This window comes from Catharus ustulatus, chromosome 12 (genome assembly GCF_009819885.2).
Source record: "Catharus ustulatus isolate bCatUst1 chromosome 12, bCatUst1.pri.v2, whole genome shotgun sequence".
NCBI classification, from domain to species: Eukaryota; Metazoa; Chordata; class Aves; order Passeriformes; family Turdidae; genus Catharus; species Catharus ustulatus.
Window position 1 is genome coordinate 11,232,196 of NC_046232.1, and position 26,793 is coordinate 11,258,988.

Sequence of the window (26,793 nt, forward strand, 5' to 3'; positions counted from 1 at the left end):
GAGTTAAGAAACATTTTATAGCCAAGATCTGAAGAACAACCTGTTTATGGTAGCATCTGGACTGCAACCTATGGCTTTAGAAAACAGGTGAGTACTGTAGCCCTGAGGAAATGAAATATAATGTAATATGCACTGTTAAACATTTTGCCCTACAGATGGCTATTCACAAGTGGTTGTAGTTTTTGAGTAACTGTATATGGAATAAAAGCCTAAATGGAATTTTAGGAATAACTCTAAAGTCTCAGGTGTTTAACTAATACCTCATAATGAGGTATCTTACCATATTGGAAAGAGCTTAGTAGGGAAGACAGAGTCTTCAGCACTATAAACCTGGTGAAAATAAATGTGAATGTAATTTTTAAGGAAGAAACTGTAGCATTTTAGATTTCCACTGTTGGGGATTTTTCTTGTAGTAGGTGGAAGGATGGCATGGAAATGGAAGTCTTCCCCCAAGGACCAGCTGGAGGACACGGGCAGCCTGCACCCAGGGCTCACAGGGCTGCAGAACCTGGAGAACACATGCTACATGAACGCAGTGCTGCAGTGCCTCTGCAGCCTGACCCCGCTCGTGCAGTATTTCCTCTCAGGAACGTGGAACACAGACCTGCACGAGTGAGTTGGTTTGTTCACAGTGCTGAGAGCTTTCTGCTTGGCACTATTTTCCTTCCAAAGGATATGTGTTGCCATGGGAATGTCCAAGGTACCTGCCAGCTTCTCCCAGGCAGTTCTTATCAGATTGGTCACCAGCTGGTTTCCTTCTCTGAGAGCACAGCTTGTGCCCTTGCTGGGTCCTTCAGCATGATACCTTCCTTGCCATATTGATGGCAATACCCATTACTGCTGGCTGTCTCAATGGTGTTTCCCACCACTGGGATCTGCAGAGTCCCTCAAGCCAAGTGACAGCTGCCAGAGCTGTACTGTCCCTGCATCTGTTCTCTGTGTTTCTGTATCATACCCCATTTGAAGGCAGACACTATTTTTTCATACATCACCTGAAACTCTCCCCTTTTTCCCAAGGGAGATTGGCGAGTCTGCGACTGCCTTTGCGTGTTTGGTGTCCGACATGTGGCTGGGAGAGTTTGACTATGTTTCCCCCGAGGCTTTTCATTCCGTCTTTGGGAAGCGGTACCCAACCTTTAGCAGGAGGACTCAGCATGATGCGCAGGAGTTCCTCATCTGTGTGCTGGATGACCTCCACGAGGCTTTCAAGGAGGTGAGAGCCCAGCTGTGGTGTTTTGGGAACTACCGCTGTTTCCTCTGTATTTCATGACTTAGCATTCCATGTAATAATTGCCTATCATCCTCTTCTGAACTCCATGATGGGGCCATGAATAACTTTCCTTTTCTACCTTTATTTCATACCCATGTGCACACAATTATTAACTTTCTTCTTGTCTAATGCTCCACCAAACTGCAGCTCCAATCTAAATGACCATGCTGGTGTAGCTTCACCTCTCCCTCTCCTCGATCCTTCCACTCTTAATGTTCTTCCACTTTCCCATCTGCCTGAAAACTTCACGTCTGCCATGCCCCCATGTCTTTCAGCCTTCTTCAGGTACTGATGAAGAGCTTTTCAACCAATTAATGCTATCAATTGTCTGAATTGTTGTATTTTTGTTACTTTTATCTTGGAGGAATCATTCTTACTCTGCATGTATGAACCATCAAGTAAAGTAGCAGCATTTTAGAGCCAAATTCTGTGGCAAGACTAACAACTGATCAACCCAGGCAGTGGGCAGAACCTATTAAAACCCACTGAAGGCACTTCGCAAACAACTGATTAACTGCATGTTGTTCATTTGTTTCCTTCTGTATAGCCAAGCCAAGAAAGACAGAGCCCTGGTGCAGGAGCAAGCACGAGGAGTAGCCGTGGCACATCAATTATAACACAGTTATTTGAGGGACAGCTCAGTCATGGTATCAGGTGTCTGGCATGCAAATCCCACAGTGAAAAACCTGAGAGCTTCACTGTCCTTTCCCTGCCCATCCCCTCCACCAGAGTGTGCTCTCTGCAGGTACAACAGCCAACACATTTCTGCTGCTTTCTTCTTCATGTGGGAGTAGTGCCTTAGACTAAGAGGTGTTACTGGAAAGATGAGGGGTTCAGTTACTGTGGTCTCCTGGGCACCAAGGGATAGTCTTGGACCTGGTCCCTAGAGAAGCGGGGTCTCTATGGTGTCAGAACCATGGAGCTGGTAAGGTTACAGGAGAAATGCTCAGAGTGGCAGGGAATGGAAAGATATTAAGATCATTCAATAGCAGCTGTGAAGGTTTCTTCCAGTCATCCAAGTATTTCCCACCTTGGTGGGGAGAAAGGAAGCCAATGTTGGCTGCTTTGTCTTGCAAATTTGTAATGTCAGCCTTGCTGCATCACACTTAGGAGGAGCAAATTCACCTCTTGGGTTGCTCAGCACTTTCAGGGGTGCAGGGGTTCAATCAAATGATGTTTTTTTTCCCTTTGACAGGACTGCCTGGAATGCTTTTTTCAGCCAGACACACTGACTCTGAGCAACCAAATCCACTGCTACTGGTGTGGAGGCAACCAAGATGCAACAGTAAAGGCTTCCATAACCAAGGCACCACCCATCATTATTTTTCATCTAAAGAGGTATAGTCTAAGTGGGGTAGGACACAGCCAGTTCCTGGGTAATGTGAGACATGAAGGACAGTCATTTGTGTTTGCCTGAAAGGAAACAAATCACTGCAAATAAGTGGGTTTAGTACTTCTGATACCTGAAAGCTAAAAGGGCATTTACAGAAATGTACCTTTCAAACATGCAAGCTGCATACCTGAATTCTCATGCACGGTGTTCTGCCTGTGTACTGCAGCCTTGTGTACTTGGGATCTGCTCTCCAGAGGGAAGAAAAACTCCACCAAGCAGCGACTGACTACAGCCCAGTGCAGTGGTTCATGCAGTCCCTGTATGATTCCTGTGAATCAGCTCCTGTGGTGACTGAGAGAGCGTGTGGCTTGGCTTCCAAAAGCAGGACTGACAGTGTTTTGCTTGCTGCTATTGCAGTTGAGACATTTGGGTTTTGTTTATCCCTCTCCTAAATCAGGCCTGAACAGTGGTGCATCAGCAAAGGAACAGATTTCACTAGCCACACATAGGCAGATGCTGAATTTACTCTAAAGAACTTTTTCTGAACAACTTTCCACCTATAAAGAAAATTACTCTGGGATGATTTGGCTTCCCAGAACTGTGTTATCTGAAGTTCTTATTTAATTTTCCATTGAACATCTGCTTTTCTCAATATTCTCAAAGGACATGTGGTCTGCAGCTGCAGCTCTTGGCCACACTGTAAATGTTTTAAAAGCATGGTAATGTACTCAGAGTTAGAGGGAAGAGGGATAGGGCCTGGCATGAAAGAAGAGTTGACACTGGCACTGCAGTCCAGTCCAAAATGTTTAGGATGCAGAGAGAGTGATGCAAAGATATGACTTCAGGCTTTGACTGAAGGATCAGGAAGCAAGAGCTTTGCTTTTCTTGCTGGATATCTCATGTAGGTTTAGTGCATTTTCTGTCAGTTTACTGCAATACACAACAGAGATCTTTTTTTCAAATGCTGGGTAGTCAGTTGCCGGTTTTCCCTCCTCCCAGGAAAGACAACAACGCAAACAGAAGTTGAAGGTCATTAAAAATCATTCAAAATTTCATTTCAGGTTTGCCTGGCAGGACAAGAACAGAAGGAAACTCTCAACCACTGTCTGCTACCCGTTCAGTGATCTGGATCTCTCTCCCTACATCTCCGCATCGTGTCGCAACACTAGAGAGTACAGCTTGTGTGCTGTAGTGGTAAGCTTTGCCCTTCCTGCCTTTACTGGGAATGCCCTGCCTCATGGAGCAGAGGAAGCCTGTGTTTGTTTGGACTTCACATATAATGATTTATAATTGAATGTATTTTTGGTTTGTTGTACACTTTTTTTTACATCCCATGGAAATAATGCAGGAACTGTAGGTAACTAAAGGACAGAGACACTATTTCTCCTTCCCCAACATCCCAAATTTAAAAGAATGCACTCCTGGCACATAATGCCTCCTCAGAATAAATGTGCAGGCTGATCCTACATGGATCCTGTTTTTAAATAAGAACATGGCTCACAACAAGAGGGGCCCCTCTTACTCAAGGCTAATAGTTGGGTTGCAAATGTAATTGCAAAAAAAAAATAAGCATGATCATCATCCATTTACTCTGTTTGAAAGAATTTATTTGAATTAACATTCCCTACCCTAGGCCAAAAGGGGCTAGAAACCCCTGTCCCATATTTTCCAAGTGCATACATAAAACAATTGCCAGTTCCTCACTTTGCTTGTAAAGAGACAGAGCAGGACTCTGGTTATAACAGACTGTGTTTTTTGTTACAGAACCACGCTGGAGATATGGATTACGGCCACTACACGGCCTTCTGCAAGCACTCAGTCACCAAACACTGGTACAGCTTTGATGATGCCCAGGTCACCAAGATCCCAGACTCTGAAGTGCAGGCTGACACAGCTTACCTCCTTTTCTACACTTCCCAAGGCTACTGAGACCCTGTCAGTCCTTGAAAATCAACATTAAGTAGGGCAGCACCTAGAATTCACCAGCAGCATTAGCCAACTCCTGTTTCCTCAATAAACTAGAGCATGTACACTACTGATCAGCTGTTGTGGTCTTTCAGGAAGTGATTCCTAGAAAGGACAGTTCCAGCCTCTAAGCCAGGAAGGAATGTGCATCCTCTCCACGTGCACAAGGGCCAAGGGTTGTTTTCCATGACAACCTTCTGGTACCCCTCAAAAGAACACGGATGTTGAGCACACAGATGCACTTACCTGGAAATTCTTGTTATTCTGCTGGTTAAGTATAGTAGGTTGTTCTAAGCTGCCTTTCAGGAGATAACAGAAGGATACCAAAGTGAAAGCACACAACCAGACCAGACTATGTGCTACAGAAGAGAGGATGGAGTGACCATTAATATATAAGAAAAAAAAGGCATTGTTCTACTGATGTCATTTTTGTTCCTCCAGCACTTCAAACTTGTTTGCAGCTTGTAAGCTTCTGGAAAACAATCAATATTGGTCTTAATTGCATCAGCAAGACAGACACAGACAGGTAGAAGCTCAGAATGTAAGACCTGAATGCCAACCTAATCAGAAAAGGAAAACTAACTCCAATCCAGAGCAAGAGAATACATAAGGTGCAACTAAAGTAAGTTTTTGAACTAATCAGCTCTGTGCAAAACAGTATGTATTTTTTAATCTCGAGAACCTTTTAACTCTGTGAATATGATTCAGACTGTTATGATGCACGATCTTGAACATTACAGAACAAGCTGAGAATGAAAAACCAAACCCAAACATACATTTAACAGGATATATTTTTAAATAATTTCTTCATTAAGGTTTTTAATGCATGTGTACATGAAAATTTATATTAAAAAATTAAAAAGGGAAATCTTGTTTGTTTAGAATAACTCTGAAGTGCACAAATATTGACAAAAGCTAACAGAAAAAATAATACAGCTCTGCTTTTTTATTAAGTAGTGTTGCAATTACTTAGAGCTGGCAAATAAATGCAATCCTCTGAGTTTTAGAGATTCTCACAAAAAGGACAACATTTTATTATATACATAATTCTGATGTGCAAGTATGCAATCAATATGTACACTTACATTCCTAACTGTTTATATCGTTCTAGAGTATTCACAGTAGAATCAAGCTTAAGGTTAGAAATGTGAAAAGGCCATTAACAGTGAAAGAAAAAAAATAAACCAAGATATGCCTTGGGATTTTAAGACATTTTAAACTACTTGTTAATAGATTTCAGATGACTAAGCTAGAATTTTATTTTGGAGCAGACTAAAAATATAGTTCTGTTTTAAATGAACAGTAATGCAAGTATGCTTGTAGATGGTTTCACAGATGGCAGTATGACCACAGCGTTACCCCCCAGTCTCTGATTGTTAAGCACTGCTACGGGCCCGAGCGAGGCCTGCTGGCAGCCACCCTGCTGCAGCCCTCCCACTCCTCCAGTCACTATGTCTGCTCTAGTTTTGCATCTTTATATGCATTCCCAGGCCTATTTTGCTCTTGAAGAAAGAAATCCAGTTTCCTTAACCCACATTGCTTTACGTGGCCATATCTACTGCTCGCTGTTCATAGGAAGTATAAAAGAGAATGTAAGCAGCTGAGGACTTCACCGAGGACGCCGAGATCTCAGACACTTCATGGTCATCAAACTTAAACCAGCGCTGTTTTGAAGCATTTTTGCAGTAGGCTGTGTAGTGCCCCCCGTCCAGCCCACCGTAATGATTCTGTGAATGTAAGGCAAGGATTAGTGGCCTTCAAAGCTGCCATTCCTTCCCTAGTTAGGGAAATAATTTACTACATGAAATTTTTACTAATTCCCAATTGTTCTTTTTAGAACGCAACTACAATGCAGTCTGGGAGCCTGGCTGAATCACACAGGCCACCCTGAGTCCTCACAAAGTGCAGCTGGATTTTGAAATGTGACATGGTTACTCACCGATACCGAGAACAGATTGTATCTCTTCAAGGAAGTCTTTGGACCAATAACATATTGTGAGAGGTCAAGAGTTTCCAGTGGAAAATCTACTGAAGTTTGAAGCTTTTGTTTCCATCTTCCATCATAGGAAAATCTAGAGCATTAAAAAGCATCATGAAAAGTTACAGGTAATTCACAAGCTATTCAAGTGTATTAAGCATGTTTGTTTTCCCTGTTTTTACCAGGATGTGATCTCAGCTAAAGCCCCCAGTTCTGTTAATGCCCGCCCATTTCTTAGCACAGATAACAAGAGGTCACTTGTGAAAGTGCCTTGGGAATTACAGCCTTTTACAAGAAGCATCAGATGAAAATAAAATTCTTGCAACATTACAACTGTTAATATATCTGTGACCTTCTCCAAGTAAAAATGCTCAGCTGGAACAATCCAGTTCCATCAAAGCATGGTTATTTTATCCTAATTAATACTCACCAATCACCATTTTCTTACCGTTTCAAGTGCACAAGAAGAACAGGTGGCAATTTCCAAATTTCTATTTTTTTTGAAGAATCTCTTCGAGTTTTGCAATGGCTACAGTAAAATCTATTGTTATCAGTCAGCTTTTCTTCTTTGGAGAATAATCTAAGGCATTCCTAAAACAAAATACAAACAGAGATTGTGAATGGCAGGTGTTTATGCAAGTGCAACAAAAACATTTGTTTCCCACTTGGTTGTTAACTTCCATCAGTTATCTGCATCCTACATTGAAATGGGACTTAAATCTATGTGTGGAAGCAAATTTTACTGCAGGTATTAATTAGCGTCCTTCAAAATATAGAGACAATGTTTTATTTAAAACCATAGAATACTTATGTTGTGATCTACTAAAGCAAGTAATAAACATGCTGCTCCTGTAGCTTCAGTATTTCCATCCAGTTTCTAATTTAAAACTCTTAAGGGATGACCTATTTCTATAAACTTTAGAAGATTTACAAAATAATGCAGATTCAGATCCATTCATGTTTCAGGTCAGTGCAAATTAAGCAGAACACTGACCAACCCTTCAACCAGAGGGTGAGCAGAAGTAGCATCACAGTGAAGTGCCAGAGGAATGTCTGCACTCCAGGAGCTGTTTCTCTCCAGCTCCCCTTACCTGCAGAGTGCACTTGCTGGAGGATGCGAGTGGTAACGACAGGTACATGAAAGCCTCGAAGGTTCGGGACCTCTTGTGGCACGTCAGACACTGCACAGTGGATTTGAACTGGCCTTGGAAGAGTGCCACAATAATGGACTCGTTGAGCTGTTTGTGTTTGTGCCAGGCTATTTCTGCTGCACTTGAGTCATCAAGGTGATCATTATTTTCTTCCTTGTATCTTTTCCTGTTGTCAGCCTGGACAGCAGAAGTTTAAATACCACAGCAATATATTAACATATATACAGGTAAGAAGTCTCATCTATAGACAAGCATATGATTGAATATTCACAAGAATATTTAAACATGTCAGTGTAGCCATCCAGCTCTTGTCTAGTGAGGCTTCTTCTCTGACTCCCTCTGCTACCTTACACCATTCCATACTCAATTCCTACTTTCATTCTAAACACTCGTATTTCTTTCTATACAAGGTTGCAGTAACACAATCTTCTTATGGAATAAGAAGGTATTTTAAAAATTTATGTCTCTTGATAATTTGAGAGATATGTAAGTGTATTGCTTACTTTATTTAAGTCTTCATGCAAGCCATCCATTAGAAAGAGAAGCAATTCTTGGGAGTCCTGTTGGCTATATCCGGCAAATTGGTCATTAATCTTCCCAATTGTAATTTTGAAGTCTTTTGGACTGATATATTTATACTGGCCTGCCCATAAAGCTTTCATTATTACACCAAATTCTTCAGCCACTTCACCTTTATGCCCCAGGAAATTTGACCTATAAAATAAGACAAAGAAAAATCGAGTCATTCAAATAACTGGGTTTTAATATTAATGTTTTCAATTCAAGACATGATCCAAATTTCAAAATAACTTCTTTAGACCAGGGATAACTGGTTGTTAGACTGAGTTAAATTTTCATCTATGTCAGCACTGTAATTTGGTTCCATATTCCAGATGGAAGGTACAGGTGTTTTCAGCATGTTTTGTGAACTATTTAAATATTCAGTTTGATTTTAGGATACTCTAGTTCACATGTATTTTATGAATGTGGTCACCATAATTTAACTATCACTGTCTAGCAAAACCTATTTAGTGACACACACGGATTTTGAAAATGTCAAGGTGCCTAAAAGTTACCATTTGTCTCCTACTTAAAAAAACAAACAGCCTCACTAAGTGATCTTCAATTGGCAAGTATAAAGGCAGATGAGAGATTGTTACCTGTTAATATCAGCTTGATACAAGTTTCTGTTGAAATACTCAGCCAGGTGAGGCGCATTGCACAGACACTGCAATATGGAATTCATGTAGCAAGTGTTCCCTAGATTACGAAGTCCTGTCAGAGCTGGTCCTGATCCCCCAAACACAGGATTAAGATTCCGAATCTGTGATGCAGAGAGCCTGGAAATTTCTGCTTTAGTGTAACAGGCAGGTCTACAAGCAAGAAATTATTTTTTAGGAGTCTCAGACTTGACAAAGTTGTGCATATAAACTAACAGACACCACACCTCACCCCACCACCCACAGAGATTGGACCATCCTGGCACCAAATACCATGTAGGGTATTCAAAACCAGCCAATGCAACAGTGAGAAATCCACATACACTGGCCTATAATGAGGCTGAGTTTTAGGCACCATCAGCTGTGAGATTAATGGGTTTTTTCCCACTATTTCTTTAATTCACAGATGAAAGATTAGCTGTTTAACACAGTTTAAAATTTGAAAACTTGCATTTCACATACTGTCAGAAGGTAGTCTTTTAGTATGTTAATACAAATAACAGAACGTAAAAAGCAACTGTCATCCAATTAATGGACTATGAACTCTGAAATTCCTGCTAATACTTAACTATTATATTGATTTCTCCAAGGTAACTGCTCTACACATCAAACTTCCAGCAATGAAATTTCAGTCTATTACTCTTGCATCCTTTCAAACCCACTTAGAAAACAGTTACGAATTTTAGTTGGTTAAACACAAAGCAAGTCCTTTGTGTTATCATACTGCTTGAGCTGTGATCTAACTTATCAAACATACTTATTGTCACGATTGACTGCAGGAGTTACAGGAATTCTTTTCTTGTCTTCCTCTTGGATGGCTTGGGTTATATCTGGGGATGAGTAGGAGCGCTTCAGCTTGGAGTGTTCTCTTTCCCGTTCAACAGTCACCTTGGGCTTGGCTTTCCGAGTGGGAGGGGTGGATGGAGGAGTGGCTGGAGGAGCCATCTCTGGTGGGTACATCTGAACAGTGTTTGTTGGAGAGTGATAGTAACGATAGGTTCCAGTGATGTCATCCAGGAACTTGGGGAAAAAAACCCAAATAGTTTCAAACTCAAGTGAAAATCCATCATTAACTTACCTATTAATAAATTCCTATAAGACCAGCATGAGTTTTTCAGATATTGGGATATTAAGTCGTGACTGGCCTCAACATTCAATAGATCAAATTCAGTAGAAGGGAGCACTTTCACTGAAATGCCTATTAAACAGCAAATACCAGGAACAGCAGATGAACTGTCCTAGTTTCATTAGAAATAATATTAAAATTCAGAAAGTGTGTGGAAGTTAAAGGGAAGTAAAAAATAATGAAACAAGATCTAAGTTAGAAATAAGACACAACTGACATACAGGACAAAACTACACAAGATAGTTTGATTTTCATATCAGAAGAAGAGTTACCTTTACCCAACCTGCAGGCAGCCCTGGAACTATCCTTCCCATTTCCTCACTTCGTGCTCTCATTAATGGCTCCCGCTGGGACTAAAACACAAAGAGAAAAGTAAGGTATGTACAGTCACCCAGGCAAAGCAACAAGATGCCTGTGACTTCTCTATGGGAGTTACATGATTCAGAGCAAACAGTACAATCCTTGGTTATAGCTAGAAATATAATGTATTGTAATGGTAATTTAGTATTTTCTATTGCTCAATCTAAGCAAAACCCATTTGTTGACACATTCCAAAAAAACAAAAAACAAACCAACCATTTAATCTCATTAAAGTCTCAATACTCCATTTTTTCCCTGAAGAATCAGGAAACAGTAGGAGTATGTGCTTCTGTTAAACACATAAGGTTGAGCTTTATTCCCTCTTAAATAGCACTTGAAGGTGTATGCATGAGATGACAAATGCATGGAGAATGCTTGGTAATGCCACCAGAAATAAATCAAGACTTCTAATGAAAGTTTCAAGTATTTTTTCATATGAATATGACAAATGAAAAAAAAGCAAACCAACACTGTGAATATGGCATAGCCTCTTCTTAAGATGATGACTTTTTAAATTGGAATGAGGTGGAATTTAACATCATAATAATAATAATAAAGCATTTGTGCTTGATTATTTTGGCTACATACAATACATTTGTATTTACTTTAAGTCTTTCAGTATCTTGTTCAGAATCCTCTCTAAGGGGTCCTGGCTTTTGAGCTCCACTGTCTGGTTGTCCTTTAACCCCCGTTTGCTGCAAAAGATTTTGAGAGAAAGCTTCAATTTTCAGGTGAGTAAAGAATGTTGATAAAGCAGAGTTATACTTTCCCTTTTGGTTGTTAAATGCAGGCACCACAACAAAGTGGTTAAAGGTTAATTTTTATTCTTTCTATATACTACAGGCAATTCACTGGAACAGTTTTTGAAATTGAATGTTGTATTACAGTATGTTCTGTAGTTTCAACAGCTCAGAAATAAAGTGCAGAAGTTCCACCTACGCTAGTTGTGGAGTTTATCATTTGTTACTAAATCTTTGGCTTTTTTTCCCTTTCACTCCTCACTGGTCAAACCTCTCCATGGAAAAGGCAAACTGTGAAGCCAACATGAATTTGGTTGATCATAGGCCATCATTTTGGGATTATGTGAAGTTGCTCTGTCAGTCAAAAGCTCATGAATGACTGTGCTAAATTTGCACAGGAAGATTGATTTTTGCTTTCTTGTGTATTTGGAATAAACAAGCATCAGAATTTGATCAAATCACAACTGCAATTGCAAAAGCAGAGAAAAATATCCTAATTCATGGTCTTGAGAAGTGGTTTTAAAGACATCTGTTCCATTGTTAGCTTCACAAGTGGCTCCTGTTTTATGATCAGATGATTTGTACATTGAGAAATTTTGCAATTTTTTTTTCAAGAATGCGGAAAGAAATAACTGTGACACTCCTCCCTTCCCTCCAAGGTTTGGAACTGGAGTGTTTGCAGCAAAAATCCTAGATGAGGGTGGTGCTTTGCTTCCTGTGCCAGGCAACAAAATCCTGTTCTGCCGGTGTTTCTACAGCTGGGGGCACTAAAGGGTTCCTGATGACACCATTGTTCCCCTAACATCACATGCAGTACCAAGCTGATACAAGAGATAAAATACCACCAGGCTTCTATTTTTGAAACAGAGGGTTGCAGTCTATGAACCATCATCCCTTCTAGCTTCATGTGAGTGGGAAGTTTTATTACCCTGTGGGGATTTCATGCTGCCAACTTACAGGAAAGAAACAAGCTTGTCTTGGGGGGAAAAAAAAAAATCTATTTGTGTCTTGGTTTTAACTCTCTCCTCTACTTTTATGTAAAAAGTGGTCTAAACAAGCATCCAATTATGTACTTCAAATTGCTAGATTAAAACTGGACTATTTAGAAGGATTTAATTACCTAAGTACTTCACATTTGATGATGATTTTCTTTTTCACTAACCTTGCCTGGAACAGTCACAAAGGTCTGAGATGTATCACCCAGTGCTCGTTTCTGTGTTTCTGGTGTTCGAGCTCCCTTTTCTCTTTCATCCATGGATATTTTGTCAATCTCAATCCTTTTTGCACCAATGTTTTCTGGTTCATTTTTATTTTGCTTTTTTGCTTCCACTGCTTCTCTGTGTGCTCTTTCTTGTTCCTTTTCCTCCTGTTCTTTTTTTATTTGTTCTTCCCTCTCCTTCTGCTCTCTGTCCTCTTTTGATTGCTGTAGCTTTTCCCTGTGTTCCTTTTCCTTCTGTTCTTCTTTTGCATTTTGCTCTTGTTCTTTTTCTTTTCGTTCTTGTTCTTCTTTTTCTCTCCTGAGCCTCTCTTTCTGTTCCTGTTGTTGCCTCTCCCGCAGCTCCTTCTCCCGCCTGTTTTTCTCTAACAAAGCAGCAGTTTCTGCATGGACCCGACTTTTTTCCTCTTCTGTCAGAGTGCCCCTTCCATCAAGCACAGGCTTTGTGGAGCGGTCTGGAACTATTCTTCCATTCTCACCAGACTGGCTGTCACTGACTGTACTTGGGGATTTTGCTCTGTTATCACCAAGGATTTTTAATGAAGGCTTTTTAGAACGATCCACCTGTAACACAGGTGCAGAACACAGAGTGTAGAACATTCACTACAGCTATTACTACTCTCTTAGCTGAACTCTTCCTGAGTGAGATTTGTAAGAGAATAAAGATGATATCAAGTTAACTTCTGTCAGACAGAGTGATCTTTCAATTTCATTCCATCTGCTCATTCAAACTGCTTGTTAGTAAAATGAGATATTCATTCCAGGTGTGAACTAATAAAAAGCCCTAAAGAACCATAAGGACAGCATCATGCACTGATTACCACAATCCCCTATTTCTGAGCTTTCAAAGGTGAACATTTTGGGGCAATCAGGCAGCCTAATTTGGGCTTGGCTTTCTCAATCATGTGACAAAGCACATGTTTAAGGCAAATCTGCTTGATGGGAAAGGGTATTTAAGAATAGCTTATGGTCAGATGCTGGAATGAATGTTCTGAAGAAATAAAAACTCATCTGGTTCAGGTACAAGCCAAAAATAAGGTCTTTAAATTTTACAGTATAGGGACTCTTGAATGAAATCTGTATTAAAGGCTGTATGTAGAAGGTTGAGAGTGAAGAGTTTTTAGCCTTGTCTTTTAAGGAAAGTATTATTTTAGTATAAGAACTCTACAAAGGTTTTTTTTTTTTTAAGTTTTATTCACATGGAGGGAAGAAACAAATTCCTATATTTTCATTACTGGGACCAGAGTGACAAAACACCTAAATGTTTTATTATTTGAAGGAAGATACAGTAGCTGGACATCAGACCTGCGGAAGAGCCAAGGTAAGCCATGGCTTAACTGTCCTCTCTATGCTTCATACTATGTGCTTTTAGTAGAAAGTTTGCTTATAAACTTTCTGAATGTTTATGAAAGGTTCTGCTATTCTGTTAAGTGTATTTAGTTTCACAGAATTCTGTAGATCAGTTACCACAGCTTCACAGACCACCAAGAGTCTCTGTACCAATATACTTGTGTCAAAGGCTTAAACAAATGTATTGAGTATGTTTGCTTGTGGATTTAGAGTTCTGGGTGTGGTGGGTCTCTAACACATTAACCATATACTAACTGAAGAAAAGGAACAGGTCAAAAAGCTTACCTCAGGGATACTTCTTGTAACTGACACTGGATTAACTATAAAGGAACTGTCAGATTTTGGAACAGCAGCATCCTGTATGTTTGGTCTGTTAAGTGATTTTAGTCGCTCTTCCAAATTATCTGCCATTTCTTCATTTTCAGCAACAATAGGTGGCACAGGAGCTGTCTCTTCCAGAGATGGATATGTAAAATCCACTGAAGGGAGGGGGGATAGGAGAGAACCATAAGAGAACTCTCAAAACAAAACCACAAAGGCAAAATAAACCCCCCATTCCAACCTAAAATTTTAGTTTTTAGCCAGAACAAGACTTTGCTAAAAACACTTAAATGAATGGAAGACTCATCCAGTAACTATAAATGCTTGGTGGGGTATCATCCTTTATACTTACAAGAAACAGTCACTGCTTCAGTCCTGCCATGCTGGGGTGGAGTTACTCTAGCATTTGTTGTATACTGGGGAAAACAAAGGAGCCAGTTTTCATAACCTCCCTCTAGAATTAAAGGTTCATTCTGCAGAATGGTTTTGCTTTCCCACTGTATGGAAAAAAGTTTAAAGTTAGTTGATTTAAGAATAGAAAGGAAACTTTTACAGCTTAATAGTGTTGTTGAAATTTCTGTGCCTAGTCATTAAATTGAGAGACTGTTTTGGAGATTTTTAAACAAGAAGTAAAGAGGTTGCAAAAATAGGGATCCTCTCCGTGTTTGGAGAATGCCCAGCACAGTTGGGTTCCTGGCTCTGCCTACCACAGGGTGTGAACATTTCCAGTACAGAAAGAACCACTTACTGCTACTTCACATAACAATCCTCCACGCAAAAAAGTATTTTTATTACAGTGTTTGCTTCAGTTTCTTATCTGGTATGTTTGCTGAGGGATTAGTGATTTAGAAAGCATAACATTGACTTTCTGAAACCCCTTGGAAGTTCAGGCTTCAGACTGCCCTCCTCTTGATGTCCTCAATATTAGTACATGAACAAGACACAGACAGTTCAGAGAATAGTCTGTAAAGCAATAGAGAGGGAGAACTGCCTGAACTACCTCTGAACCCCAGTCCTGAATGTCAAGGTAACAGAAAGATTTGCAGTCTTTCATAAGAGCCACTGATATACAGAGAAGGGACAACACAGCCATAGGGACTTTGACTCTAAAATGTTGGGCATCTGCTCACTGTGGAGTCTGTGAGCTTCCTGCAGTGATGAAACTCAAATGAATGTTTACCTAAAAGTTATATTCAATAATGCAGAAAAGTTAACCTTGCTGAAAATACTTCAGGAGCTTCCTTCATTGCAGCCCCTCCATTGCAGGAAGTACTTGGCTGATAGGACTGCAAAATAGGTGGCCAGCCAGTTCCCAGGGATAAGGAATTATTGTTGCTAGTACAGGTGAGAGGGTGACTGTTCCTAGGAAACAGGCTTAAAAGTACTTTCCCAAATAACTCTGTCAGCCAAGAACTCTAAGTTGATGAGATGTTTGTTGAGGATGTGAGTTGAGTCATTCTGCTGTTCACCTGTTTAAGAAATGATGCTGCTCTACTAGAGCACAGTGTGAAACTTCAAACTACACTTCTGCTATCAAAACAAGCAGGCTTTGAAAACTCAACCAACTGAAGTGTCATTAAGACCTCCATACACCTTGTAAATGCAAGTGCTTCAAGATCTTATTTACTAAGATGAATTAATGAATGAATTAAAAGATGGAATTTGCCCACCTTAAAAAGTGCATCTTTCAGGCTCTGAAGAGTTGTTCCCAGCTTTAAGTCTTCAGCAGAACTAAACCAGTCCAGCAGTATACAATAATGGAACTGTCCTCTTCTCTTCCATGCATCTCTAGAATCCTCTGGGAGTCTAGCTTCAATGAGATTAGCAGTATCTCTGAAATGTATTAACATGCACTTAAAGATTCAGTACAAGTAACATTGTGTCCAACAATACATAATCCATAGATGTTTATGTGCTTGGATAAAATAAATATGCATTGTCTTGAAGTCAATGCAAGAAGAGAGCTGTGCAGACACATCTCACCCACTGGTACACAGCAGGGATTCTGACACGAAGTGTACAAGCTTTAAAAGCATGTAATTTTATAGAAAATGAAATATTTCACTCTCTTTTAACATCATGTCTTACCCAGGACGGATAGCTTCTTCTGGGACACTAATGGATTTTGGAATACAGGATTCCTGATAATCCTTCAATTTTCGAGCATCCATTATAAGCAATTCAATATTTTTGTCTGACATCATTGCGAACAGTTTCTCAGGTGTGATTGCTCCTTGAAAAAGAGAAGCAATTACATGTAAGAAGCTACATTATAAATGAAGATAGCTATGCATGGCTATGGTATCTGACTGGTGCAATCAAGAATGCAGACAGATAAAACAGAACTAAAAAGTCCCACAAAGTCATGGAGGTGAGACATTACAGCGTGGACCTTTTGCTCCCACTGCTGCAGTGATCAGCACCTGATCTGTTAGATTAGACAATACTGAACATTACAGTGACTAACAAGTTTAACTTCTTGTGCTCTCATTTAAATCAAGCTATACAGGCAAGCAAACTACATGCTGTAGATGTTCCTCTTAAGAACTCCAGACAACCTTTTCACATACTCATTACAAGAACAAAAAGCAGGTTGTGAGGGGAGAGGAAAGATTTCCTATTTAACTGAGTAAGCTGCCGTATTTCAGCCTTGCCCATCAGCTGTAGAGCTGTTTTTCTTTCTAACCTGACCACTGAAGTGGTCACTGAAGTGGGACTTGTTCAGCTTTAATTACTGAAAACTAGCTACAGCTTTCTACGTTTATGAGAAGTAATGAAGGCATTAATGCCGAGTTTAATTAATTACTGATCTGTTATAACTGAAATGCAGGATACTAGAATTTTATCAAAATATTTTAACTGTGAAATAACTCCTGAGAACTGCAGCTGTGAGGTGATTAGTGCACAGTCATACAGAAGCCTGTTTCACATTTGTGTGAGCATTGTATCTCTTACCACTCAGGCTATCAGACTGATCTTTTCTTTCCAGTGAATGCTTTGTCTCACCATTAATCTGTATTAAAAGGAAAAAAATAGTTTAGCCTGTAATACTCAGAACTAAGGTAGCCAACACACAATGATTCTCACAGAGCCTGAAGGAAACTGGTCAGACAGTTAAGCCACAGGAGGAAACAAACACAAGGGAGCTGCTTCTGAAGATGTGCTGACAAATGTATTTAAAAGATACTAAGGCTGCTGCCCTGCCTAGACAGAAAACAGTCTAAAAAGTATACAGCCTAGGACACCATTATCTATCAGAAGAAATTCTTGAAGTATTTGTTGACAATTAAGTGTTTCCACAGTACTGCCAAAAAGTCAACTTTCCCCTAAAATGCAGATGTGTTATCCTTAAAATCAGTTTGCCACCTTGGGTTTCTTGCACATGAGTCTTGCTCTAATTCTAGCATAAAAACAGAATCTGATAACCATAAAGCTCAGTCTATCTTATACATGACTTGGAGGCTGTTACGACTTCATGTATTCCAAAGAACTGTCAAAGGTATAGACCAAATTCTAGACTGAAACTATACATTCAGACTAAATTAGAGTTTGTAAACATCTTCACTTACCCTTTGGCTTTTTCCTTTGGAATCCACAGCACTTTCTGAGGAGTTTTTGGCTGAGCTCTTTCCATCATCTTTTGGTTCTTGCTTTTTCTGCAGCTCTTGTCTGTCCCTCTCTTCAAGTTTTTTCCGAACTTCAGCTTCCTCGTATCTATTGGGGGGGAAAAAAAGTGCCCTTTTTTCAATATTGTGGTTTTGGCTAACCATAGATTATTAATATCAAAATCACTAAGTCTTCAGTCAAGAATTTTAAAAGAAGCATTTAGAGTTTTAAAAAGTTAAAGTATTGTCAGCTTTTTGTATTCCAACAAAATCCATTTTGCTTTCAAACTCCATCTTGCTTCCTAGCTCCATGGTCTTATTTCTCTCACTTTTGGGTTGGTTTTGTTGTTAAATCTTGGTTTGAGTCCTATTACAGAGCCACTGATTGTAAAGCCATTTTTTTCTTTAAACCTGAGGTCATGGTTAGCTATGGTATCTCTGAATGTTTTTCATCTTCTACAGCAAAGGGTAGGTATTGGTGACTTACAAGCAAACTCCAGTACATTACAACACTCATCCAAGGTATTTTATTTCATTTTGCAATGGAGCCAGTGAGTAGTCAGCTCAGTTACCTAAATTTGCTTTTTCTGAGAAGTAGGATCAGAACTGCTTCTACAGTAATCACCTTCAGAATGTAAGTTGCCTCCATGATGTGCTCACCTGTGTGCCTGGTACTTGTCTCAAACACTGGGCCTAGAGGGAAGCCAATGCAAGAACTGTGTTCACTCAAGAGTTTTGGGGGATGAGGTCTTGCATACAGCTGTCCTTTTCATAAAGCCTCAAAGTTGAAAATTACCCTCCCAGCCTTTCACCACTGGAAGGACAATCATGGTATTGTAAGCCAGTGATCTCCAAACTACAGTTTTCAGATTACCCACTGGAGGTTTGTACAGTCACATCATTGTGCAGTAGTATTCACTTATGTTTAATACAGCTGAGAAGTTCAAGGTTTACCAGTATCATAAAACAACTAACAGTTTGGATGACTGAACCAAGAAGTAAAACATAAACACAGAACTGTGTTAGTCAGTGCTCATTTTAACCAGATGTTGTGTAATGAGAGTTAAAAATAACAATTATACAGCTGTGTTTCAGTTCAAAAGTACTGAGTTAATAACCTAAATCATTCAATCAAATTCCACCTCCAAGTCTAATTGCCCACTGAGAGGAAGGAGGCAGCAAATCCATAATTTTTAAACACGCTTCTTGATTTGGAACAGGCATTGTAAGTTAGAACTGAGCATTTTGTTACCACATGGAGTTAATGACACTAAAGCATATTTCAGATTCTAGTTTAATTTGGTCAGTATGAAATATTTACCCATCAATTTCCCATTTATACTTCTGAAGCACATAGTAGGTTATTCATGTAAGCATTCCTGCCCCTATACAAGTTTCAGCAGCTCCACTTTTAGTTAACAATTGACATTTAAACTATTTGCTGGCCTACTGCCTGGGGAAGAAATTATACAAATAATTTCCTTGAAACTACTTCTGTAGTTACACAGGAGTCATGTTTCATTTCTGTTACCTTTAAATATTTACACATATTGCCAGAGTAGTTAAAAGTTACTGCATCAACTTCAGAACTAAGTTCCTTTTATAAAAGACATAAGTTATTTAAACAAGTCTCTCTTTGGGTTTCTCTGATTTTATCAATGTTTACTCAGAGTGGATTTGTAGCTCTGTTAAATTGTAAGATTCACCTAAACAAAGAAAATCTAAAGATTGTTTCATACACGTCATGAGTCCCTCTTCACATACACATAACTACACTCATGGCTCACCTAAACTAAATTTATAGATTTAGCACTTTGGAGGGCATAAAATAGACTTTCTGAAGAATACTTGGGAGGAGAGGGGTGGGACATGATACTTGTGAAGGGAAATGTGCCCAGTTGCATAGAGAGAGAGTGAAAAGAGGGAGAAAGAAGCGCTAAGGATGCAAGAAGCAGAGAATTACTGTGCTAAATATCACCTAAAGATAGACCCCACCATACAACTTACAACTTCTTACTAACACAATCTCATGGTTTGTGGCACAAAGATGTAACTTGACAGTTGCCAATCAGGTACCCAAAAGCCTATTAGCATCTGCTCATTTACATACTGGCAGAACTGTGCATTCCATATATATGGCTGCAGGAGGCAGAGGAAAGGTGTGGCTAAAGAAAAAAGGCCTGGCATTTCTTAGTGCATCCAGATTAGGGGGATTTTGTAACATATCTGATTATTGAGAACATTCATTAACGTATTTGGGTTCAGATGACTTTATGATTAAAAGGTTGAGGAGGAACTTGTTCTTGATCATTGATTGCTCTTGATCGTTGATCTCTACTGTATATGTACTTCACATCTTACGGTTTCTTTTTATTAGTCAATAAACAAAACTAAGACACTGTCAACAAACCAAAGATACAAGGAATTGGCAAACAGTATATAAAGTGACAAGTTATTTGAGTGTGGCAGTGAAAATTATCTCTAGTAAAAGACTCCTGGGAATAAATTAAGTTCTAAAGAGTGTCAGGTACCTATGGTTTACTCAATGCAATTGCTTACTACTAAATAGCATGAAAACCTGCACTTGGCACAGGTACAGGCTCGAGGTGTAAGGAACAATGCCTTAGCCATCGACTGTATTACATACCTGAGTTTAAGGCTGTCTGACAGTATTTCAGCTTCATCAAGAGCTTTTTTTAAATTTGTAGGTCCCAGAATTGAATGAAAATAATCCTAAAATGACAAGCATCACATCACATAAATATAGAGTTTAACAATTCCTACTTCTAAGCATGTAAAGAGTCACTAATGTATGGAGAATTGATATTATAATGACATTAATGCCTACAAAAGGAACTGGTTTGAATAAAAATATTTTCCATTCAAATATGAGTTTGTAAGTTTTATAGTACTAATAAAAGCTAGACAAGGCAATTTCTCCAAAAAAGTCTGACTGGTAAAAATTACGGGAATACCTTTCCATGAAAAAGTATTCACAGATCTGATAATTTATATAGTTCATACATTAAAATGAAACTGTAAAAAAAATTAACACCAGACTTGACAAAAAACGGGAAAGAAAAAATAGCACCGTAAGTGAGACAGTTTACTTAATATCAATGTGATCCTTTGACTGTACATTAGTGTAATTCTCTGTACTTCTCATACTTTGACCAATGGAGAAGAGATTAGTCAGAAAGCTTTTATACCTGTTGCTGCTTAAAGTCAGGTCTCTTTCTAATAAGGTTATAAACAGCCACATATTTCATATACAGGATGTAAGCTTTTTCTTCATCTCCATCCAGTCTGCTTTCCTCTGCTGCCTTGAAAATCTTAAGGGCACTCTGCACATAACTGAAACCAAAGAAGAGGAGTAAAGCATACAGTTGTTTTGTCCTCAAACACCTTCTCATTACAAGATGTCATCTTAAATGTTTACAGACTTCACCCATATATTAAGCATTTGATTTTACCACCTTAATATAAAGCTTTCATTAAATATGAATTGCAATCATGTTCCTTCAAATCATGTTTATCTTTGCTAGTTTGTTTACCAGCCTTAAAGTCTTCCATAATTAAATACCACAGTGAGATATGGAAAAAAGTACTCTTCCCTTCTAAGAATAACTTTTTTTCTATGAAAAACTAAGTCATAGTTAGATAAAATTAAATAACTGATTGTCTAGAAATGCTAGAGTCAAAGCATTCAGACACTTGCTAAACATTTTTAAAATAATTTTTACAGATTTGCATTTATGTAGCCTTTCTTCTAAGTATGCAGATTTTCATGGGCATTGTGTTCTGTCCAAGTCATGTTTTGGCAGTATGCCAGGTGACCTTCTGACGGCAGTAACCATATTCAATGTGACAGTTTAGAGCCATACATAAGACTACTGAAAATTTTATATGTAGCAGAAATAATGAAGGAAATTTAGATCCACAACAAATTTGTTCTGAAACCACTAATATTTTAGGTATTAATTCAAAATCAATTATAACATATATACCTTTTCGTACTGGTCTTTTCAGGTTTTACTTCTGTCTTCTTGTTGAGATCTTTCAATGAAGTAGAGAGGTATAGCTCCTTAGGTACAGATGCCACAGCAGGCATGTTAATATTGTTACTTATGTCCCTTCTAGGATGTTACTGCTTCTTAGAAGTCTCTATCAATATTTTTCTGGAAGAGGAAAAAAGGGTAGGAAGAGCCAAATTATATTCCAATTACTTTTAGTAGAGTAGTTATATTTACCTGTGTAGGTTTATTACCTAATTTATCTCATCTTATGTGAGCTAGCAAACATAGTATCTGAACAATAAACAGTATAAGTTAAACCTCCCAAAGTGACAGAATTATTTGAAATCACTTCAGGTAATTAATCAGGAATGTTCAGCAATATGGTGCTGAACCATATGGCGGAAAAATAAAAGAAGTATGAAATGCTGACTCATGAATGTTCAAAATCCTCATAGACAGCAAATTTATTTTACTGAAATACCAGCAAGTATACTATGAAAAACTAGCTGACTCCTCTGTACTCCGCAAATACAGACTACCCCCTTTGAAAAATGACTTCTAATGTCTTGCTAAGAGATAAGCTGAGAACAGGAAGACTGCTACCATTAAAGTCAACTGAAAGATCTGGGACATTCTATAGGTCTTCAATTCCTTGGTGCCACTGACTTTGTGCTTTCCATTTGAAAGTGCTCTGCAGGTAGCCATGAAAGAGTTAAGCAGAGTTTGGTCACAAGGGACTGTTACATCATGTTATCTGAGACAGGGAAGTCCATGAAGTCTCCTGCAGACAGTCTAACTAGAACTTTGTATCTAGTACACAGCGAGCTGTTCTAGCTTTGGGGGTGGCAGGGGAGGAACTGAGCTCCCTCACAAGCAAGTGCTGAGACATTAAGATGAGAGTGATACTGAAGAAATTAAGGGGGACTCATTAGAAGAAAGACACTCAAATGACAGCAGCAAGTAAGTAATTTCCTAGTAGAGAAAAGCCACGTGGCTTTTGACAAGATGAAGGTAGAGCATTTCCCGTTCACTCTCAGTGTGATGATCAGTGTGACGAGCGTGACCAAAAGAAACAGCCAGTGACCTCAGAGGGAAGTTTCACCAGACCAAATTGATCAGTAGCTGACTGCCACTGAATGAGGTAGTCCCAGTTTCCCTCCCTCTTTCTCATGCAGGTCTGGTACTTCTCCAACCCCTTATTGAGCCAATTCAGCCTGCTGAAGAAGCAGAAAGGCTCCACAGCTTGTGCAAGGGCAGCAGTTGGCATGTGCAGTCAAGAATGAGAAGCTAAGGTGGGAATGGGATCCCTTCCCAAGGCTCATAGCTGTTGTACTCCTTGGAGTATTACTGCACAGAGTACTGCTAGGTTGACTATTGTGGATCTAGGAACTGCTAATCAAACAAAGACACTAAGTTAACACAAACCTTTGGTTTAAGGTCTGACTTGCCAAGGTCAGACTAAACAATACCCAGCAAAATATCTTACTGCTTGAACAAGGATGCTGTACCTGCTAACTTCCAACGAGGAATCAGTTTTTTAAAACCGAAAAATTTGTTAAAATCCCCTCTTAGGAGATTATTTCCAGATAATTCTACAAGGTAAGTAATAAAGTCCTCAAATACTATCTTTAATACACAAAACTAAAACTATATCTCATCTGATACCTCACTCATAGCATTCTCTTTTCTATATGATGCATCATACACTCAACTGTAACTTTCAGGGAGATACAAGCTGAAAACAGGGTAGATAATTAATCAGAACTGCATGCAGTAGAAATAAAACAGACACCCCCTGCCCCAAAGAAGACTTTTCCAGTATAAAAGCCTTTTAGTCTAAAGCAAAGACACTTTTTGCAACCTCATAGAGGCTTCACTCTCATTAAGATTTTAGTATTACTCATCTCATTCTACCTTCAGAGCATGTCTTTACCTGGCTTTTTTTTTCTCCATAGAACTGTAAATAGACTTTCCCTTTGAAGCTTTAAGTCCTTTCCAAATATATCTTCAATGTTTGCTCTGTTATGTAACCAGTATTTTCTTAATCTTAAGTGGCAGCATTTGGTTGAGTTCTGACAGAATATTGTAACTAAATACGCAAACTGAGTAAGATATGCACATAGCATTAGAGTGCTGTGTGCATGTGAGCAAAAAAAGCTCAAGATTATGTGGAAGATGAACCATTTAATGATGTCAGTAAATTCTCAAGTGTTGCTGACACACCTTGAAAAGGGCAGATCTGCTGGAACACCACCTATACAAATGCAGAACCAGTAAATAAGTCAGGTCTGAGCTTTGGCCTGAAAAAAAAATTGTCTTTCCACGTTTTCTTATGGTGACTAAGTTATAACTGCAGGTCTTTAAACTGCCATGCAAGTTTACTGCTGCACTTTTATTTTCTGATTAAAAGAAATTTCTGTACCATTTTTTAAAACATGAGCTTCTAACCACAGTATGTGATGAATGAGGCATTATTCTTCGACCTCCCACAGCACCACAGTTCATACAATATGCTGCAGTGGAATGAGTAAGAATAGATAAGGAATACCATTTTTTTAACTTCTAAAAAATCAAATTCTCAACAACACACTTAATCAAAATACACACAGCATATGTCATAAGGTGATAGGAGATTTCAGTTGGAGTTTCTAAGTCACTCTTCTACACAGAATCTTAATTTTAGATCTGTAAACAACACTTTCAGGTTTATGCATCACAAATCCCCTAACTGGATTTTAGTTACTACAGACTGATCATTGCTGACTGCCAGTTGACTGCTCAGTCTTAGCTCATAAGGACCCTTGAAATGTCTTAAGCTTCTACTAAATGTTAAGATGTGCTTTACCTTGATTTTTTCCTTATACTCCAATGAACATGGCTTATTTCCTTAATTTTTGAGCAAGCTCTAAGACTATGATTTCAGAGTCCAAATCAGCTCCTTCATTGATAAATACTGCGATCTGATTTTGAACACATTTTTTTGCAGATATCAGATTCCTAATCGGCCTAGTGTCAGTGGAGGAATCCAGCAAAATCCAGTTGCACAAAGACAGTTTGGAACCAGTTAACATAAAAGAAAACTGGATCATAAAACCATGAATAATACAAGGGACTGAAGAATTGGTAATAACTAAATCTACTATTAGTCAACCCTATGAGAAAGAAGAAATAACCTATTTCAGGTTTGTCAACTTTTTTCTTAAAAATTAAGATCATAATCTGTGACCTTTTCTACCCCCAGCTGAAGTATCTGACTCCTTTTTCATACCTATGAGTGCTGAGAACCAGACCAAAATACCAAAAATATAAGTGAAGTCAGGCTCGTATGTTTATGGGCACTTGACATACTTAGAATGGATAGTTTTACCCTGACAGGGAAACATACCTGTTGGTAACAGGTTTTTCAACATCTAATTATCATGCCAGTTGTACTAAGGATATGAGTAAGCTTTAAGTGGAATGATTACAGAAAGAACCACACACAGAAGCAGTTACACTGCAAGCAGTGCACATACACATTGTGAAATACTGACACAAGTACTGTGCATCACCAACTCAGATATGTAATAAAGTATTATTCACTTATTTTTGTCACTAGCACTTGAGCAAATGAGAAATGGATTTCTCATGAGCATTAAGTTACCCAGTTTTCTCAGAATTAAGTTTTAATCTCGGCACTTAGTACACAAGAGTTGGTTTCGTTAAAATCATCAGTGTGAGTCTAGAGCTTGAGAATTTTACCATGATTGAACTACACAATCAATCACCACATTTAGTTCTGCGAGTCCTCTAGCTCTCTTCCAGGCTCTGATATTGTTAATACTACAGGCCTTGGTCCTGTAACCTCATGCGCACAGGATGATTATAACCATTGGGGCTTCTTATGGCAAGCTCATTCTGCTCGCAGAGAGTACCCAAACTTTCACCATTCTGGTTGCCACCAGTCACCAGGGCATTAACACATCACGGGTCTCTCTTCAGCTACGCTGAAACCTGCACCAACCTGCACTGCCCAGCCTCGCAAGGACTCTCTCACACAGTGAGAAAACCCTCTGACAGACAACTATCCAACAGCTTCGCTGATACCGGGGGGAAAGAAAGACACTATAAAGTTGCTTAAAAAGAAATACACTGGATTTTCTGCAGGAAGTTTGAAAGTTATTCTATCTAAGTAAAAGCACAAATAGTTCCACTTCTTATTTAGAAAAAACAACATTCGCAAGGCGTAGCAAATAGCAGAGGTGATAAGAAGCCGGGGAGGTGACAGAAGCAGAAAACTCCTCCAAGTTCGCAAGCGGGCGGTCAATAGCGCTGCGGCGGCCCGGCCGGGCTGTGGCGATCTCCATGACACCGCAGCTCGCCGGCCGCAGAGTGCGGCACTCTGGGAAGCGCCGCTTCCCTGCCATCTTCCTCCGGCCGCTCCCGGGCTCGGCAGCGGCTCCCCCGGCCCCGCTCGCTACTCATCCTGGGCTGAGGCTGGGGGACAGTGGGCTGCCCAAGGTCACACCGTCGGGCCCCGCCGGGCCAGGCCCGATTCTCCCTGTGCCGCCCAGACCGGCTCTCCCATCCTCCAGAGCCCCTCGAGAGCCGCTCCCCCCCGCTCGGCGGGGCTGGGCCCGGGGATCCCTCCAAGGGCGCCCGCCCCTCCCGTCACTGCCGAGTCCCCCTGCCCCGCAGGCCTCGCTCCCGCCGGCCCAGAGCCGGCCCGGCCGCGCACTCACCGCCGCGGGGACTCGCTGCCTCCGCCCGCCGGCCCGGGGCAGGCCCATGTCCGAGCGCGGCTGCCGAGGAAACGCTACGCGGCCATGGCTGCTAGGGCGGAACTCGGCAGCGTCCCTCCTTCCCTGCTTCCCTCCCTCCTGCCGGGCCTCCGCTCCCCGCGGGGGCGGGGACTGGCACGGCCCTATCCGTGCCGCGGGGCCGGCTCGGGCCGCGGGGCGTGGGAGGCCCTGGCTCGGCCGCTGTGCTGCGGGCCCCGTGGGGCGGGCGGGGGACGCGGACCCACACCCGCTTGGAGCCGCCTCGGAGCGGGGGTGGCTCTGGGGCGGTCTGAGGGGTGGGAGACGCGGCTGACCTCGGCCTAACAGCGCCCGCCCGGTCTGGAGAGCGCTCCGAGGGAGCGCGAGGTCACCTGCCGTGCCC

The 26,793-nt window shown here is 40.2% G+C and overlaps 2 protein-coding genes across 3 annotated transcripts; one reads left to right on the plus strand and one right to left on the minus strand.

Moving 5' to 3' along the window:
- Positions 1-367: 367 nt before the first annotated feature.
- USP50 (ubiquitin specific peptidase 50) lies at positions 368-5,628 on the plus strand. The gene is made up of 6 exons (XM_033070778.2): positions 368-612; positions 1,018-1,213; positions 1,818-2,015; positions 2,466-2,608; positions 3,665-3,797; positions 4,368-5,628. Exons 1-6 carry the CDS (start codon positions 425-427, stop codon positions 4,530-4,532), a joined length of 1,023 nt encoding a protein of 340 aa, XP_032926669.1. The 5' UTR covers positions 368-424; the 3' UTR covers positions 4,533-5,628.
- Positions 4,189-26,530, minus strand: USP8 (ubiquitin specific peptidase 8). 2 transcript variants are annotated; one of them, XM_033070625.2, is made up of 20 exons: positions 26,373-26,530; positions 21,643-21,813; positions 20,845-20,989; positions 20,283-20,368; positions 17,600-17,744; positions 16,986-17,043; positions 16,119-16,263; positions 15,701-15,863; positions 14,383-14,527; positions 13,995-14,188; positions 12,306-12,923; positions 11,009-11,098; positions 10,316-10,396; positions 9,675-9,937; positions 8,858-9,070; positions 8,201-8,411; positions 7,638-7,874; positions 6,995-7,137; positions 6,508-6,640; positions 4,189-6,295 (listed from the first exon to the last, which is right to left on the minus strand). In XM_033070625.2, the coding sequence occupies exons 2-20, from the start codon at positions 21,744-21,746 to the stop codon at positions 6,110-6,112; spliced, it is 3,360 nt and encodes a 1,119-aa protein (XP_032926516.1). In that variant the 5' UTR covers positions 21,747-21,813; positions 26,373-26,530; the 3' UTR covers positions 4,189-6,109. The 2 variants fall into 2 exon arrangements, with proteins under 2 accessions (XP_032926516.1, XP_032926517.1); XM_033070626.2 differs by lacking the exon at positions 11,009-11,098.
- Positions 26,531-26,793: the final 263 nt, after the last annotated feature.